This window comes from Myotis daubentonii, chromosome 12, assembly GCF_963259705.1.
Source record: "Myotis daubentonii chromosome 12, mMyoDau2.1, whole genome shotgun sequence".
NCBI classification, from domain to species: Eukaryota; Metazoa; Chordata; class Mammalia; order Chiroptera; family Vespertilionidae; genus Myotis; species Myotis daubentonii.
Window position 1 is genome coordinate 65503546 of NC_081851.1, and position 19060 is coordinate 65522605.

Here is a 19060-nt window from a genome sequence, read left to right on the forward strand (position 1 = left end):
TTTTAAAAAAAACCTTAATTTTATAACCATACTAGTTACATGTGCATAGATTCTTGTTGTAAAGAAAAAGTCATCTCTAGCTGGTTTGGCTCAATGGATAGAGCATTGGCCTGTAGACTGAAGGGTCCCGGGTTCGATTCAGGTCAAGGGCACATGCCTGGGTTTGGGCTCGATCCCCAGTAGGGGGTGTGCAGGAGGCAGTCAATCAATGATTCTCTCTCAGCATAGATGTTTCTATCTCTCTCACCCTTCCTCTCTGAAATCAATAAAAATATATTGTAAAAAAAGAAAAAGTCAAACATTTCAGGAAAAGCAGAAGTTTTTCACTATCCGCCTCCCCAACCCCTCCCTGCTAGGAGCTCTCTAATCGGCTCAATTAGGAAACTTCACACTTCAGCTCTGCTGTAAAAATTGTTCAAAAAAGGAAATATTTTTAGTGTTCTTACAGTTCATAACACTGGCTTCTTGGTGTTGTAGAAAAATCAGATTGAAAAAGATGTAGTACTTGTCCCCAAAGATTTTACAAGCTTTTAAATTCAATCCAGCAAATATTTATCAAGTGCCTAGGGTGGCAACATGAAAAAGCATGTAGCATTGTTTCTGCCCTCAGGAAGTTCTGGCATGGTGAGGGAGACAGATAATAACAGACAAGAGAAAATAAAAGTGTAAGTTGATAGCATGCAAAGGAAAAGCAAAGAGGGAACTGAGACATACAAAAATTGTTTAGGATGACTGGGACTGAAATAATTAGACACAAAAAGCAACCTGTGGGAAAGAGAATCTGTGTGAGGAAGTAAGCTAAAGCCCAAATGAAACAGCCCAGCTGGCGTGGCTCAATGGTTGAGGGCCTGCCTATGAGCCAGGGGGTCATTGTTCGATTCCAGGTCAGGGCTTGATCCCCAGTGCGGATCAGTGATTCTCTCTCATTATTGATCTCTCCCTCTTCCTGCCTCTCTGAAATATATATATATATATATATATATATATATATATATATATATATATATATACACACACACACACACACACACACACACACACACACACACACACACATATCTCAAACTAATAAAACCCACACCCAAATGAAACAAATAAAAGCTACCATTTATGGCTTCAGAGAGATGAGTTATTACACCTTAAGGAAAGAACAGTATGCTATAAAAATGGACCAGCCAGAGAATAAAAATGAACTCCTGTGAATCATAACTGTGGAAGCAGAAGTTTTGAAAGAACATGGAGGAGCTCTGCCCCCAAAAGAGAAAATAATGTGGAAATAAAAGGAGAGAAAATACAAAAAAATTTGAGAGCCAGTCCAGAAGATCTATATAGTAGAAATTCAAAAGGGAAGAATGGAAAAAAGAGAGAAGGGAACTCTCAAGAAGTAATTCAAGCAGTTTCCCCAAACTGATGGGCATACATTTTTAAGTTGACTTAGTAATAAATGCCCAGAGAACTAAGCAAGTGGAAAAATAAAGACAAAAATTATAAACTCCAGGGGGAAATGTTATCAAGCAAGAGAAGTAATCATAGCATTAAACTGACTGTTGATCAGATAGAAATATAACTATATGGGAAGGACAGGGGACAGGAAGTAGGTGTGCATTCAGGGGAAGTGGGTTTGGTGGAAATTAAATCCTCAAAAGTCCACAACTGGAAAAGTTAGGGGTGGCAATATAAGCACATGCTTAGAAATATGGATGTTAATTAAATAGCTGATAAAGAATATCACAGAGAAGAAACATAGGATTACTTTTTTTTAGATAACCTAATGGGAAGATTTCAATAAATAACTAATAAATATGGTTTTGCCAAAGTCCAAACTGACTGTACATACATTGGGCCTTTTTCTTGAATTGGTTGGGGGCCAGGAGACTTCTCTTACTATATTTAACTAGATGATACAATTGCATGGTTTGAAATTTAAAAGATGCAAAGGACATATATGAGAAGCCCCCCAGCCACTTCATCTCTCACCACACACTTCCCTTCCTGAAGGCAACTATAATCCAATTCTTTCAACCTATTTAAATGGGAGGATACTCTAGTTGTCCTCCTGCAACTTGCTTCCTTTTTCCTATCAACCTTACATTTTTGAGATTATGTATTTTGAAACACGCAGACCCAGATTGCTCATTTTTATTTGTCTGTAACAATGCTGTCCAATAAAACGTTTTGCCATGCAAATATAAAAACTAAAAAAGCTGTTCTCTCCCATTTTGGCTCCCTCTGCTTTAGGTAATGGAGCGAGCTCTACTCCATATGGACAACTGCTACAAAATCCCCAACATCCGGGGCACTGGGCGGCTATGCAAGACCAACCTGTCCTCCAACACGGCCTTCCGGGGTTTCGGGGGCCCTCAGGGGATGCTCATTGCCGAGCACTGGATGAGTGAAGTTGCAGTGACCTGTGGGCTGCCTGCTGAGGAAGTAAGCTGGGAATTTGGTGGCACAGGTCAAAGTGGGCTAGCCTACTTTGTGTTTTGGGTATCTCCCCTGAGGACAGAGGGCAGGCAGGGGCTGATGAGAGGGGCTGGAAGCTTAACTGTAGGATTTGCCCTCATCTCACGCCAACAAGGCCTCAGTGTCTCTCTCCTTGGGAAGGTGCGGAGGAAGAACATGTACAAAGAAGGGGACCTGACTTACTTCGACCAGAAGCTTGAGGGGTTCACCGTGCCCAGGTGCTGGGATGAGTGTCTGGCAAGCTCTCAGTATCACGCTCGGAAGAGTGAGGTTGACAAGTTCAACAAGTAAGCGCTGGGAGGGGAGGCGTTTTCCATTCTACAGCCTTTTTGCTGAACTCAGAATACAAAGCTAATAGTTTAATGAATAAGTTATGAGGTTGCTGTATTTGCCAATTCATTCATAGGCATCCCTTTCAGATTGTGAGATGATCTTAGCCCGGGGCAGGTGGGCCCAGCCTGCATTCGATGTCATAACCCCTCAGTGTGGTATTTTTACACCTTTGTCTGCCTCCTGGTCATACCACATTCTATAGACTGAGAATGCCACAGTTATGCACCTGCCTATAACACTAACCTATAAATGTCACCGTGGCAGTCACCCCACCTCCTTGGGCCTCAGTTTCATCATATACAAAGGGGGTAATTCTGCTGGCTCTGTCTTCTTCGCTAAATAATTGGGAAAACCAAATATAAAGCACAGAGGAGGTGCTATCATTATCATCAGTGAGCCCCAGTCCTTCCCTGGGGTGAGCACAGTCCAAGGTCACCAGGACAGTCTGACCCAATCTGAATTCCACTTGGGGAAGAAGAGTAATGATTCTTTCAAGTCAGATGCTCAGGGGCAGGCCCTACTCCGGTTGCACTGAAGGACCCAGAACCCAAATCCCTGCCTTTCCCATTCTGTCCATACAATGCAGATATCACACTGACGCTTTGGGCAGCTCTGAGGATGCCCAATATCAATTTTAAGTTATTGCCAGAAAACGTGTTCAATCAGACGAAAATAGGATAGAGAAGATATTGTGAGAATGTTCCTTTTTCTCCAGGGAGAATTGTTGGAAAAAGAGAGGATTGTGCATAATTCCTACCAAGTTTGGAATATCCTTCCTTACTCCTTTTCTGAATCAGGTAATTGCTTTATATAATTCTGTCCATTTCCAGGAGACTGGGGCCCTATTTCCCCCTCTTTGTAAGGGAAAGCCAACTGCCCCTGTTAACAGAGCTGACTAAGGAGCTCTTTGCTGTGTAAATGAATTTGCATATCCTTTATTTGTACAGTATGCCACAGGACAGCCTGAGACTCAGAGACCTGGGGTCAAATTCTAGTTCTCACCCTTCCTGATTGCAGGACCATGGACAGTTACTCGGTTTCTGACCCCATTTCTTCATTTATAGAGGGAGGACAAAGATATTTAACCTCCCTCCCTCTGAGGATGGGGGGCAGAGAGAGCGAGAGAGAGCTAAAGAATTTTTGCCAAGTGCTGAAGGGTTGCCTAATTAAACCATGAGATTTATGCTGCTTTAATTTTTGTCGGGAGTTTATATCCAAAATGTTGCTGCTGGTTCTCTTTTCCCTGGGCTGCAGCACCTTTTGTCTCAAGTCTTAAGCTGAACGAGAATTGACTACCTTTGTGGCTGGCATTCTTCTCTCTCCTCAGGCAGGAGCCCTGATTCATGTGTACACAGATGGCTCCGTGCTGCTGACCCATGGGGGCACTGAGATGGGCCAGGGTCTCCACACCAAGATGGTACAGGTGAGCGGCCTGCGGACTGTGGTATCTGTGGAGGGGAGATGCTCGGAGAAACTGAGGGATGGGATATCCCAGGAGCAGAATCAGGCCTAGACTCTGGCCCTGACTCTGCTGCCCATTTAAATGTGACCTTGAGCAAGGGTTTCCTCATTTGTGCCAAGGGGTTGGCCTTGTGTTGTCGGAGGTCACTTCCGTCACCAACAGTCTAGGATTCTGCGACTATGTGGAAGGTGGGTGTTGTGTATATAAAGGTAGCTAGTCCCGCACAAGTGAGCCGCCTCACAGTGGAGTTGGATGGTGGAGCTGGATGAGAGTGAGCACACCTGCTTGGCTCCTGGGGCCTGGCCAAATGGGATCTTTTAAAATAAGGGTTAGCTTTAAATGGCACTTTACAAAAATGTTATTTTTCAATTGCACTTTACATTCAATGTTATTTTGTAATAGTTTCAGGTGTACAGCACAGTGGTTAGACAATCATATACTTTACAATGTGTTCCCTCTGATTTTTCTAGTACCCACCTGGCACCATGCACAGTTATTACAATATTATTGGCTATATTGCCTATGCTGTAATTTACATCCCCGGGACTATATTGTAACTACCACTTTGTTAAAGGGCACTTTAATCACCATGAGGTTTAAAAATTTTTTCTCCACCCAGCCCATTCCATAAAGTGCTGCTTCAAGTTCAAGCAGACATGGGAACATTCCAGTCTCAGTAGAATTATAGTTTACAAAACTGTCTCCTTGCCTGTACCTGTGAACCTGAATCCTGTCTTGGGGGAAAGGCAGCCAGGTCCCATGCTCTCCCCTTCCCTAAAGGAACATTCTTAAAGAATCTTCTCTATCATATGTATGTCGTCTTTCTTCGCAGGTGGCCGGCAAAGCTCTGAAAATCCCCACCTCTAAGATTTACATCAGCGAGACGAGCACTAGTACAGTGCCCAACACCTCTCCCACGGCCGCCTCTGTCAGCACTGACATCAATGGACAGGCCGTCTATGTAAGGAGCCTCAGGAGCCAGCGGAGCTGAGGGCCAGACCAGGGCTTTGGGCCCAGAGAGTCCCTGGGATGAGAGCTGGAGTGGTCCTTGCAGGCTCTTGGCTGTGACCATGCCTTGGGCTCTCTTACTGAGCAGAACCCTGCTCCTCCAAATGCTGAGCTAAAAGAGAGAACCACCATCACGTCCATCAGAGTCAGGAAGGATGAGGGGAGGAGGGGGAGGAGAGTTGGAGAAATACAGGGGATTCTGGGGAGACATACTCTTGTTGTGAGAACTGGCCACTGGACAATGGGCTGAAATTGAAATGGGGTGGGCCAGGTCAGACATACCTGCTTTCTCTCCCAGGTGGAGGATATCGTCAAACAAATGTGAGACAGTACCTCCTTAGAGAGCCCTCAAGCGTTTTACTTGTTGTCAGTGTGAGAACTGGCTTAGGAAGTGCTCTCCAAGCACAGGACAGTGGTGATCCCTTGGGAAGGGTCTAGTGGTTTCCACCCTAGCCTCGGTGATGTCTTAGAGCAGCGGTCACCAACCTTTTGGACCTCACAGACCACTGTTTGGCGACTGCTGCTCCAAAGGTTTCCTTAAACCAGCGGTCACCAACCTTTCGGACCTCATGGGCCACCAGTGGTCCACGAACCACCGGTTGGTGACCGCTGTCTTAGAGGGTGACAAGACTGTTTGAATGGCGCCCTGGGCACAGCATCCGTGGGAGGTGGTCGGTGGAGGCTCTCAGGTTTTCCCTGTGCTGGGGCATGCAGAGGGCTGACGGGTCTGGTGTGTGGTGGATGTGTTCTTTAGGAAGCTTGTCAGACCATCCTGAAGAGGCTGGAGCCCTTCAAGAGAAAGAACCCCAGTGGCTCCTGGGAAGACTGGGTAAGTCTGAGCTTCTCCAAGTCGCTTTTGCAAATGAGAGTGAAATGAAGATCAGGAATAGGAGGTGTTGATCTAGTCACACAGCGGGGAGAAGTTGAGGGAGTCTGCATGCTTTCACAGGACAAGTAGATGCTCACTCTTGCTGGACCCCATTTCTCAGTGGTGTTCACAGTGGAGGGAAGTCACTGAGAAAAATGTTTGATCCAGGATTTTGATAGCTCTGTGGGAATTAGGGGTTTGGCTACCCTGAGCCCCAGAAGACAAGCTCAGCAAACACACCTCACTGTGAATTCTTCCCTTGGCCTAGTCCCACACCTCATTTGTCTACAGGCTTGATCAGCTGGGCTTTCTTCAAACTCCTTTTCTCAGAGGTCTGCCCCTACCAGCCTCTCCCCTTACCCAGCTTTTGAGTCCGGGTCCACTGAGATTCCATCTGTGAGGAAGTGGGAGGAAGACATTGTACAAGGGTTATGTCATTCCTGTGGTTTAGGGAGTTACACAACAAGCACTCCTAATAAGAATGAACCCGATTCTCTGATTTCTGGTTGGGAGGCCTGCATGTGAGAAACCCTGGGAGGGAAGCTGCAGGAAGGCTCTCAGGTGGGAGACTTTAGCTTCTCCAAGATGCAGAACTATTAATGGTGGCCCTGCTTCACCATCCCCTGTATCAGAATGAGAGAACTGGGCACAGCAGTGACACATAATATGTGACTACACATGAACCAGCTCAGATAGTACAATAGGTTCAAAAAAATGAACTCTTATGGGGGCATGCAGGAGGCAGCTGATGGATGTTTCTCATCTTACTCAGCCTCCCATAACCTCTCCTTCCCTTCCCATACTCATAACACCACACACATAAATACCTCACGGAGGGAGGTTGATTTGGGTAGTTTAGGTTTTAGTGTAGGTTTGGAAGGTGATGTTAACGTTTTCAACAACAGCCTTTACAATCTGTTGACCTGAGCTTTGTCCTCAACCATGAGCTGTATAGTCCAGTGTTCTTTATAAGCAGATAACCTCAAAAAAGGCCACGATCAAAAAGACATGATCAGGAATGATAGGCACCAAATCTCCTACTGAGTCTGTACTGTATTGAAAATAAGCCATTACTACCTCTACCACTATATATGCATATATTTGATTCCATATACATATGGTAAGGATCTTAAAGAAACTTTTCTAAACCTCTGTTTTCTCATCTATAAAATGAAGATAATAAGAATACTGATTTTACAGGGTTGTGCTGCATATTAAGTCAGATGATGTGTGCAAATTATTCAATAGCACCTGGTACATAGTAAAGAGCTTTATTATTGACAATAATCATGATGCAAACTATAGCAACAATAAATTAAATCTTAGTGCTGTGCCAGTGCTAGGGATACCCTAGAGCAGCGGTTCTCAACCTGTGGGTCACGACCCTTTCACAGGGGTCGCCTAAGACCATCGGAAAACACATTTGTAATTACATATTGTTTTTGTGATTAATCACTATGCTTTAATTATGTTCAATTTGTAACAATGAAATTGGGGGGGTCACCACAACATGAGGGGCTGTATTAAAGGGTCGCGGCATTAGGAAGGTTGAGAACCACTGCCCTAGAGAATGTATGTAGTTTAGGAGATAGGGTGGATGGATAGACAGATGGATAGCTTTATTAATAGGAAAGTACCAATAAGAACACAGGCATCAAATAAACAATGTAGAGAGTTGCTGTTGTAAAGACCGAGGCAATGGAAGAGTGGCAATGGTGTGTGTGCTACACCAGAGAAGACTGGAGTCCTTAAATCAGGTATTCGCTCTGTAGGCAATGGGGAGTCATTGAAAGCTCTAGAGTAGGAGAGTGACATGGGCAGTGCAGTATGTTAAGAGGATCACTCGGCTGGGTTGGGTTACACAGCAGTTGGGGGAGGCAACTTGAGGCAGGGAGACCAGTTAGGAGACCATTGTAGTGCTCCAGGCTTTGATGTTAAGGACCTGATGCAGGGGGTGGTGGTGAGGGTGTGAGGTGAGAGCACCAGTCAAGGGTTGATCAACTTCCAGATAAGGAGGATGAGCATACAAAGGCTTAGTGCTGAGTCATGGTTACTGGAAACCATGCTTACCCCTTCCTAATGGCCATTTCTTCTCCTCAGGTCACGGCTGCCTACCAGGATGCAGTGAGCTTGTCTGCTACTGGGTTTTACAAGTATGTACGGTGGTGATCTCACCCATCTCACAACGTGCTGTCATTCTGGCCTCTCAGGTCCTTCCTAATCCTGAATTCTATCAGCCTGTGGTCAGGAGAGAACAGTTCCATCAAAACTCTGACCTCTTCAGCGTACTTCCACTCATTTCAACGTAAAGATGCTCTAAAATACGTGGGGTTACCAAGCTACGTGCCCAGGAGGCAAAAGCATGAGCTGCCATATCAGAGACCCCCATTCTAGTTCTGGTCTTAGTGGACTATTGCCCTTGGGGAAATCAGTGATTCCCTCTGAACCTGTAACCTCATTTATGACAGAATGGGACAGTTACCAACCACTCCTCTGTCAGCACTCCCCTGTGACAACCAGGGCGTCCTATGTTCTGAGTTACCTACGCATGCTACTTTGTACTATGCATTTTTCTTTTCTTTTCTTTTCTTTTCTTTTCTTTTCTTTTCTTTCCTTTTCTTTCCTTTCCTTTCCTTTCCTTTCCTTTCCTTTCCTTTCCTTTCCTTTCCTTTTCTTTTCTTTTCTTTTCTTTTCTTTTCTTTTCTTTTCTTTTCTTTTCTTTTCTTTTCTTTCCTTTCCTTTCCTTTCCTTTCCTTTCCTTTCCTTCTCTTCTCTTCTCTTTTTTTCTTTTCTTTCATTTTCATCTTTCTTTCTTTCTTTCTTTCTTTCTTTCTTTCTTTCTTTCTTTCTTTCTTTCTTTCTCTCTTTCTTTCTTTCTTTCTTTCTTTCTTTCTTTCTTTCTTTCTTCTTTCTTTCTTTCTTCCTTTTATCATGCATTGGACTTTTTTCTGGAGACTTTACTTCAAAAGAATGAGAGGAAGCCTAGCTGGCATGGTTCAATGGTTGAGCATCAACCCATGAACCAAGAAGTCACCAGTTTGATTCCTGGTTAGGAAACATGCCCAGGTTGTGGACTAAATACCTAGTAGGGGGCATGCAGGAGGCAGCAGATCAATGTTTCTCATCAATGTTTCCATCTCTCTATTTCTCTTCCTCCTTCTCTCTCTAAAAAATCAACAAAAACATAAAAAAGAGAATGAGGGGAAGATTTAGAGCATACAGTCTTGTTACAAGATGTGGAATTCAACAGAACTTAAAGTGAGATTTAGAAAAGAGCACGTACCTTCTGTAACTGTAAAATTCAGTAGCTGCATGAAGAATTAGAGACCCGGCCCATCTGACTTAGAAGCTGTAAAAAGACAGGATCATATCGACTTGTCAGCCACAACGTTTTAGCTTTCTCTGAGAAGTTTAACGGGGACCTTTTCTTTCATAGATCAATAGATTTGGCAAACAGTTCAATGTTTACTTCAAAGGGTCTTTTTTTGTAAATATATATTTTTATTTTGTAGGCAAAGTAATGGTTTGTCAGTGCTCCCTGGGTTATATAACATTTGGCGTGCACAAACATAAGCTAGTGCAGGTTTTCTCACAAATTCACATTCCATTTTTGGAGTTGATAAACTGGGGTTATATACAGAAACACCCAGATGAAGGTGGGGAAGCCAGAGGTCAAAGACAGTGGTGGTTTCCCCTGGGAGAAGCCTTCTCCCTCAACCCTGAACTGGTGTTCTTCTCATGCAGATTCTGGTCACATTAGCTCACATAACTTCTGTGTAATGTATAGAATACCATAGATACTACTATAAACTCTAGTGTGAGAATATACACACACACATGTACACACACACACATATATGGGACTCACGCAAAATTAGAATTATAGAAGATAGGATTGAAGAAGAAAAAATGTAAGAGGCCATCTGCTTTTATTAATAACACTTTCCTCAAATCATTTGTTGAAATTTAGAAGGGACCAATAGATGAAGAGTAACACAGGCAAGAGGCTACTTAAAAGTGCACCCAGGCTGGCCTGAGATACTGATCTTGTTAATTTCCACCTTGAGGAAGACGGGCAGGTGAGCCTGTGGGAACAGCCCAGGAGCCAGCGCAGGAGCCTTCGGTTCTGAGATCTTGAATTCTAGCTCATAGATCCTCTGGGGTGTGACTTTCACATCCTTCATGAGCTGGGAGAACTCTGTCAGTTTCCAGCACGTAGAGGCCAGCACGCTGACTCTAAACACCGCTCAGCTGGACGGAATGATTCACCCGAGGGTCATTGGCAAAACAAATCAGTGCTCTGGAATGCCTGGGTTTCATTCACAGGTTAAAATGTCCAAAGCACATGGGCTACTGGGAAGAACAGCTGAATGAAAAAAATAAAGCTTCGGGTCTTAAGATTTTGTGGGACAAGCCATTTGTGTGTGTGTGTTTTTTTTTTGGGGGGGGGCATATTCATTTTAATACACATGCAGTATCTTCTCTTTTCTCCCCCAGAACACCCAACGTTGGCTACAGCTTTGAGACCAACTCAGGGAAACCCTTCCACTACTTCACCTACGGGGTGGCTTGCTCGGAGGTGGAAATTGACTGCTTAACAGGGGACCATAAGGTAAGATGTTTGCAAAACTTCAGTACTAAGGGGGGAAAAGAAGAGAAACAACTCAATTATAATACAAACCAAAGACAAACTCTGGTTGGGAAAATAATGCCTTATATCACGGCTTGGGAAACTTCCTTTAAAGGACCAGAGAGTAAAAACTTTAGGCTTTTGGGGCCACGAAGACACTGCCTCAACGCTGTCTTCGCAGCACGAAACAGCCAAGACCTATGGAAACAAATGAGCGTGGCGGTGCGCCCCTAAAGCGTTACTGACACACTGTGGATTTCACGCAGTGTTCACGTCACCACATATCCTTCTTATTTCTGTGTGTTATTTAATGATGTAAAAGCCGTTAGTAGCTCACAGGCTGTACAAAGACAGGGCACCGGCTGGATTCAGCCCATGGAACGTAGTGTGTTGACTCCTTCCTTACATGAGCTTCCCGGACTCAGGTTCAGAGCCCCAGGGACTGCAAGCCTGTCCCTCCCACCACTCACACGTGGGTGTGTGTGTAGCTATTTTGGATTACTGAGACCCTGGTCACTCCCACCCCTTCCCCAGCTGCTCTAAGAACTCAAACCTCAGCAGTGACGGTGGCAGTGGAGACTGGGGACTGCCTGAGCATGCCCAGAGCACTCCGCTTGCGGAAGTACCATCCGGGCTGGCACTCATAGTCTAGGGCAGTGATGGTGAACCTTTTGAGCTCGGTGTGTCAGCATTTTGAAAAACCCTAACTTAACTCTGGTGCCACGTCACATATAGAAATTTTTTGATATTTGCAACCATAGTAAAACAAAGACTTATATTTTTGATATTTATTTTGTATATTTAAATGCCGTTTAACAAAGAAAAATCAACCAAAAAAACGAGTTCGCGTGTCACCTCTGACACGCGTGTCATAGGTTCGCCATCACTGGTCTAGGGTTACCAAGACCCACCTATCATTCCACACTTTCCCTTCTTCTCAAGCTGCTTTTACTTCCCTGTCCACCGTAGAACCTTCGCACAGACATCGTCATGGATGTTGGCTCCAGTCTGAACCCTGCTATCGACATTGGGCAGGTAAGGCTCACAGGGAACCTGGGTGGTGATGGACTCGGCTACTGATGTGCCCCATCCCCTTCCCAGGGCCACCAGCCACAGCATCTTGTCCAATGTCGTTTTTACGTGGGTCTGAACGTGTTACCAAGAGGGTCTTCTGCAGAGTGATGCTTAGATGGATGAGAGACCAACCAACTTTTGAGGCAGAAGGCAAATTAGTGGATTGATCTAGAAAGGGCTCTCACGCCTCGGAGAACAAGATGAATGGGGAAAACACTGGGCATGCAGATGCATGCACACACACAGGCCCGCGCACACATGCACACAGTCACACACACACACACACACACACACACACACACACACAGTGTGAGAGGGAGCACAGGTGGATGGAGATGGAGTTTGGAATCAATGTGCAGGCAGTGAGGTCTGAGGTCAGCGAGCTTTCCCCTCCTCCTTTCTCTCCCACCCAGGACAACAATGTGCCGAAGCCTGGGTTCGGGCAAGAGGGGTAAAGGGCTGGCCAAGAAAAGCACTTTTAGAAAATATAAGAGTATTGGACAGAGCAGGTGGAACAGGAGGAGACTGAAGGCGGAATCAGGACCAGAAGTACTGAGCACCTGGTAGAAAATGTGATGAATATCTCTCTAGAATGGACAATTACCGAGTATACAGAAACGTCACCGCTAGTCCAATCAGTTCTTTCATTCATTGAACAACCGTGCACAGGAGCTGAGCTGGGCACCGCGGACACAAAGATGATTAGCACCTGGTCTCCCCTAAACACTCTTGTTTGGCTACATGGCACCACCTATCCGATTATGAGAGCGAGGCAGGTGCCCCCAAGCAGACCTATAAGCTAGCGCAGAGGCACTCCTTTTCCCAGAGGGCAGGCAAGGCTGGGGGTTCAGAAAGCCTGCACTCTACTATCAAAAAGCTTCTCCTCTCTCCTGGGGCTGCTCAGAAGTGCAGGGTCCCACAGAAGGAGCACGGGCCCCTGGGGGCACTCAGCACCCATTAGCCTGTGAGCTCTTGCCTTAGCGCGGAGTGACTGTCTCCCCAGTGGTGACACGGGAGGAACATGTGCACTGCCCTGCGGCAGGTTTTAATGGGAAATTATGCTACCACCGCATGGGCCTCCGGAATCACCGACGAGTTCTAAAACGGACCTTCAGTGCCAATGCCTGGCGAAGGCCTGGAGAGATTGTCCCGGGTGGTGAGGGGCCAGGTAAGCAGGGCAGGGCTGTTTCCAGCTTCATTCCAGGCCCCGCTCTGGGTGGCCTGGTGCCCGTGGTGGAAGCAGTACCTGTCCCTGGGGAATGGGGAGGCAGTGTGTCCACGGTGTCCATCTGCCCTGCAGGTGGAAGGCGGATTTGTCCAGGGTCTGGGCCTCTTCACACTGGAGGAGCTGCACTACTCGCCCGAGGGCAACCTGCTCACCCGCGGCCCCAGCACCTACAAGATCCCGGCGTTTGGCAATATCCCCACTGAGTTCAGGGTGTCCCTGCTCCGTGACTCTCCCAACAAGAAGGCCATCTACGCATCCAAGGTACTGGCGCCCTGTGGGCTGCCTTCCTGTCTGCACTGTGGGAGGCCCTGGGTGGTGACAGGCCCCTCCACCCCCATGTGGGTCTGCAGGTGGCTCATCTGAGAAGAGGGCTTGATACCGGTTTTGGCGATGGTGGTGGAGGGGCGGCCAGTCCTGCCTGAGAACCAGGGAACTGGATTGAACATGACAGTTCTTCCGTGTAGCAAGGAGTTCCTTAACTCAATCCTATAGGCCAAACCCTGACCTACACCCCGATCTCAGGTGTCCATCCTTGAGGTTCGGTCCTAGACACGATCTCACAGGTCCAGTACCACTGTCTCCTATAAGAACCAGCACATTCACTGAAGATGGGGCAGTGCCTCTGTGCACCCCATCACCTCCTTCAGGGGCTGCCCCCTGACCTTAAGACTTGATCAGCATGCCTGAAGGATGATAACCATCCTCTGTTTCTTCCCTGTCCGCAATATGTATGGAAAAATGGTTGAAAATCAATCAAGCTGATTGATCTAGTCCTAGGTCTAAGGAAGACAGGTGATCATTTGAAAGCAATGAAACCCACCCATTTGCTCATCTCATGGTTACATCATCATGGGAGCATCTGAGACACTTTGCAACCCCTGCCACTGGCTCATGATAAAAATGCAGTTCTGGCCTAGCTGGTGTTGCTCAGTGGCTGAGCACTGACCTACGAGCCAGGAGGTCACAGTTTGATTCCTGGTCAGGGCACGTGCCTGGGGTTGTGGGCTTGATCCCCAGTGTGGGGTGTGCAGGAGGCAGATGATCAATGTATCTCATCATTCATATTTCTATTTCTCTCTCCCTCTTTCTTCCTCTCTGAAATCAATAAAAAATATTTTAAAAAAGCAGTTCTGGGTGGCCCACCCCTAGAAATTTTGATTCTGTAGATCTGGGCTCGGGCCCTGGAACATGCATTTTTAATAAGTGTCCCTAGTAATTCTGATGCACAGTCTCTTATCTGTGCTTTGGGGGACAAAACCACCTCTGCTAGAAAGTGTTTTAATTCATGTTTGTCATGGTGCCTATATTCCTGTAGATGCTGTGCATATAATTATGATGCCAGTACATGTTGGGGTCGGAGTTGCAGGTAGATTATTTTGCTAGGCTCATCACCGCAAGGAAAGGGTTAAAAACTCATGTCAGATTTTGTTTGTTTATACACTGTGACTATTTAATATTACATTTCATGGTACATTATATTTGTGTGGTGTCATCAAGGAATCACACAGTAAGAATTCAAAGAAATATGCTGACAAGGTCGAGTCATTTACTAGAGACATTGTTCTGGGCCCCTGATTGATTGAGGCCTGTCAGTGCTGGCGGCTGGTGTTCCAGCAGCACTGGCCCTCCTGCTGTGGAGGCTGGGGCTTCTCGGCCTGAGTTCCTGTCCCCCACGCTGTCCCCCCTAGGCTGTCGGGGAGCCGCCTCTCTTCCTGGCCGCCTCCATCTTCTTTGCCATCAAGGATGCCATCCGTGCAGCCCGAGCTCAGCATGCAGACAATAATACAAAGGCGCTCTTCCAGCTAGACAGCCCTGCCACCCCGGAGAAGATCCGCAATGCCTGCGTGGACAAGTTCACCACCCTGGTATGATGGCTCTGGAGCACCCACTCAGTCTGGGGGAGGCCAGGGCACAGGCCCGTGAACTGCAGGGGCGAGTTCTGCCAGGGGACAGAGGTATTAGGCTCTCTTTCAACCACACACCGGTTAAGGCCACCCTCCACTCTCTGGTTGAGGCACGCCCTTGAACTTGCAAGAAAAGAACAATAACTCCCATTAAAGCTGCAGCTTGTAGTGGGGCCTCCTTAGAAAAAGGAGGGCAGTCTATACACCCATGGATTTCATTATTTTCCATGAAGATGAGGGTGATAGCTAAAGCTCCGGAAGAGCCTAATTGTTAGTGTCCACCACTCGCATGTGTTTTGAGACCCTTCTTTGTTGAAAACACTGTGTGAGGTACAAAGGAGATGGAGAGAAAAAGAAGAACCAGTTAAATAATCAGATGACCCATAGCTGTTCTGTGATTACCATGTGCCAGGCAGATACTGGGGACACACGGGTGCCCTTGAAGACTTTGCAGCCTTTCAGGAAGCCACGTGATCTCATTATGTGGGTTTCTACCTTGGAGATGTTTGTAGCAGAATAGAACAGGAATTCCGTGGACGTTGGGATCATTTGGGGAAGGCCCTATGGGGTACTCATAGTGGACAATGCCTGGTAACAAGAGGCTAAGCTAGGATAGTGTCTTCTACTGTTAGACCCTCCGAAGCAGCCTGGGCTCTGAGTTTGCAATGGCAGCCTCTGTTGAGGTAGCAGAACCAGGTTCTTCCCAATCCCCAAGTTGTATTCCTGGGCTATTTGGTGGGAAATTTGATAGGCCCTTTGGGTTTAGAGGTGAAGTAGGTACTTATGGAGCCAAAGTGTTCCGGGGATGGGGAGGGGACAGGAGAGCCCCTTGGGCAGGCACCTCTGCCATCCCAGATCTCAGCACTGAGAGGAAGGGAGGTGGATGCGTCTCTAGTCTGGTCATCCTTCAGGTCTGACCATAGCGTTAGCTGGGGGGCGGGAGCTACCAGACAGGGAGGATGCCCACAGCTGTGCCACAACCTTCGCACAGCCCAGTACCTTCCACCATGGCCCAGTGCTGACAGGTCCCCAAACCCCATTCCCCGAGAGGGGAAGTGCTGCACGGCTCTCTATAATCCGCACAGGTTGCTAAGGTAGCTCCTTGTAAACAATCTGATGCACAACCCCATGACTTAATGAGCCCCTTTGCTGTGTTAAAACACACCAGTGATTTAAAGTCCCTGCAGGGGACTTGACCGAGCAGCTGGTTCTATGCTTTTGAAGAACTGAGAATGTCTCCTAGAAGGGACTACTTCTGAATTTGGTCATCCCTGTACTTCCAGAGCCTCCTAGAGTGCCTGCCACATGAAAAGTGCTCAGTAGAAAGAAATGAATGACTAGGAAGTTAAGGGGTCCTGCCGGGGGGCATCGCCAACAGCTGGGACTGCAGAGTGGTGTTTGGGCTTAGCATGGTGGCTGGCAGTGGTGGGAGGTGGCATGGACAGAGGGTGAGGGGGGATGCGCTATGGGAAGACCCTGGCAGTGAGTTCTCTGTCGTTCCTTTCTAGAGTGTCACTGATGTACCAGGAAACTATAAACCCTGGTCTCGGAGGGTCTGAAGAGAAAGCCCCCAGGGGACTCTTCTCATGTGAAGCGTGGAACATGCCCCGAAGAACACGAATCTATGAAAACTGCAGGATGACAACGTAGAACACTGAATGCATGGGAAGATTCTGATAAAAATGTGATTTGTAAACATAATGATAAGCAAATTCAGACCTATTAGGCTCAAGGCCCAAGTGGTTATTAGGCAATGAAGGGTCCTTTCAGGTCTGTTTTAATCATGTATATGATTAAATAGATTCAGGAAGTGTGTGTGCCATGTCCCAACTCATTGGACAGACTATATAACCTCAGGTGCTGACAGTGTCTGTCTTTCTGGAACCCCACAAACCTCCAGAAGCTTGAACGAAAGCTACTTTAAATCCACGTGCCTTCCTCAGGCAGCCTTTCCTTCGAGCCAATGAACATCATATTATCACCTTAGATCCATACCTAAAAAATTTTAATGGGACAATGTGGTGAGATTCAAGCCTCTAACCACCTTTGGGTCATTGGAGAGAATAAAGAATGAAACAAATTCAAGGTTAATTTGGTCTAATTTTGTTAAGTTGCATAAAGTAAGATTATTCCATAACACTCAAACCAACAAACCCAATTATTGAGTGCCTACTATGTGGTGAATTTCTTCTCTTCCCCTTTGTGTATTAAAAAGATCAGTTATAAAAATCTCCCCATGAAGCCAGAGTACTTTCCACCTAGAAATGATATAAAAAAATCAAGATCAGTCAGAAGAAAAGCAGTCAAGGAGCTGGGGTTCTCATCCCAGCTGTGTCTCTGTCTTTACCTTGGAATGTCACTTCCATTTTCTGCACTTCATTTTGCTGCAGAATGAAAGGACTGGACTGGAATAATCTCCAAGGTCTTCTCCAGCTCTAACAGTCTCTAAATACGTGCCCTGGAAACTTCACTGATATAAGGAACCTGCAGGTGCCAACGACTTGGCTCCCTTTCTACGGGTGCATTGAACTCTGCTAAGACCCTACCTAAGTCTGGTAAAGAGAACAAGAGAAAGGCAGACATCCCTGTGGTTTCTCTCACTGGTGATTTCATCACCCTGTGGCACTAGGTGGACGATGTGACATTGTCACGTGCCTTCATTGTATAAAATACCCACCTTCTGCCAGACAGGGTTCAAGTTTCTGGCCATGGAAAGATAGTGGAACCATGCAGTTGAGGCTGGAGCTTGATGTCACTAATAAAGGAGACTGTTAGCTGACTGGCATATGAGAAATGCTTAGTAATCGTCATAACTGCACCAACTGCTAGTGTCTGCCATATCTTAGCCAGCCTTCGTTTCTGGAGAATGCTCTCTCTCTGTCTGTCCGTCTCTCTCTCTCTCTCTCTCTCTCTCTCTCTCTCTCTCTCTCTCTCTCTCTCACACACACACACACACACACACGCTTTTCCTACACACTTCCCTTCCTCAGAGTATTCTAGATAGTGTGATTCAAACTAAAGAGCTTTAGAAATGCAACCAGTATTTGTCTGTTTCAAATGATTTCCTGGAATATTCTAGGGCATACCCCAGACTTTGATGTGTCCGCTGCTATTAGTGTGGCCGGAAGGGCTGAACAATGTGAATTCCCTTCGGAGCTTTGGAACAGAGGCAAGGCAGAGGGGTCATGAAAACCAAACGAGCAAGTGTTTTGTGACTTGGGGTGCTGTCTTCCGGAGACACCTGGCCTTGCCCTGCTGTCTTGGTCAGTAAACTGCCTCAAGTCTGTCTACAAAGTGAGGATCCTTGGTCTCAAGGATGCAGCCAACGGTGCCTGCAGTTTCGCACAGGAACCTGCAGAGGGCGGTGGAGGACAGCATATGAGAATGTAGTGTGCAGGCCCCACAGCATTGCTTGTATGGTTAGTTACTAGGGAACTGACTTGTCTCTCAGAACAGACCACATGCCTTCAAAAGTCTCTCCAAGAGCCGGATTTGCAGCTGACTTAGGGTTTCAGATGGGCAAAAATCTCCTCAAAGGACCTCTCTGAGGACATGGGTCAGTCCTGAAAGTCTGGGCTTCTGACAATGGGGGATGCGGGGCCAGTCTTATTTTCTGGGTAGGCAACTTGCCAGGTGCTGAGTATAGCGCTTTACTTACAAGTCTCCTTTATTCCTCCCAGTGCCCTTAAGAGGTGGGCCTTTCACCTCTGTAATGACATGAAGGAGAATCCCGACCCACAGCCAGGCAGAGGGCTTCCTCAGGAACGTTTACTCCTGGGAAACCACCCCAGCCCGCGGACGGCCATGCGGCCCGAACCCTGGCGTGTATGGGACTTGATCGGCCTGTCGGGGTGGACTCATGCGGGGCAGGCTCACAGAGACTGGTGGAGGCACCTGAATGCCTATCTGTGCACCTGTAGGCAGGGGTAGCATCCTCACACTGGCAGCCCAGGCTGCTGCACCTCCATCCCAAGGCAGAGGGTGAGCGGCCTCCTACTTCAGAGCTAAGGTGGCTGGGAGACCAGGACGAGAGGACAGAATGGATGGAGGTCATAGGAGGGACCCCAGCAAGGGATAAGGACAGAAATAG

The 19060-nt window shown here is 46.8% G+C and overlaps 1 protein-coding gene across 2 annotated transcripts in view; it reads left to right on the forward strand.

Moving 5' to 3' along the window:
* XDH (xanthine dehydrogenase) overlaps window positions 1–17753 on the forward strand; it is a 63290-nt gene extending 45537 nt beyond the window's left edge. For both annotated transcript variants that reach the window (XM_059660216.1, XM_059660217.1), the window contains exons 25-36: window positions 2239–2430; window positions 2605–2750; window positions 3512–3593; window positions 4124–4219; window positions 5091–5219; window positions 6021–6095; window positions 8235–8287; window positions 10632–10746; window positions 11734–11799; window positions 13139–13327; window positions 14755–14931; window positions 16479–17753. In XM_059660216.1, the coding sequence (XP_059516199.1) occupies window positions 2239–2430; window positions 2605–2750; window positions 3512–3593; window positions 4124–4219; window positions 5091–5219; window positions 6021–6095; window positions 8235–8287; window positions 10632–10746; window positions 11734–11799; window positions 13139–13327; window positions 14755–14931; window positions 16479–16529 (1371 nt within the window). In that variant the 3' untranslated portion in view covers window positions 16530–17753. The remainder of the gene's footprint in view (window positions 1–2238; window positions 2431–2604; window positions 2751–3511; window positions 3594–4123; window positions 4220–5090; window positions 5220–6020; window positions 6096–8234; window positions 8288–10631; window positions 10747–11733; window positions 11800–13138; window positions 13328–14754; window positions 14932–16478) is intronic.
* Window positions 17754–19060: the final 1307 nt, after the last annotated feature.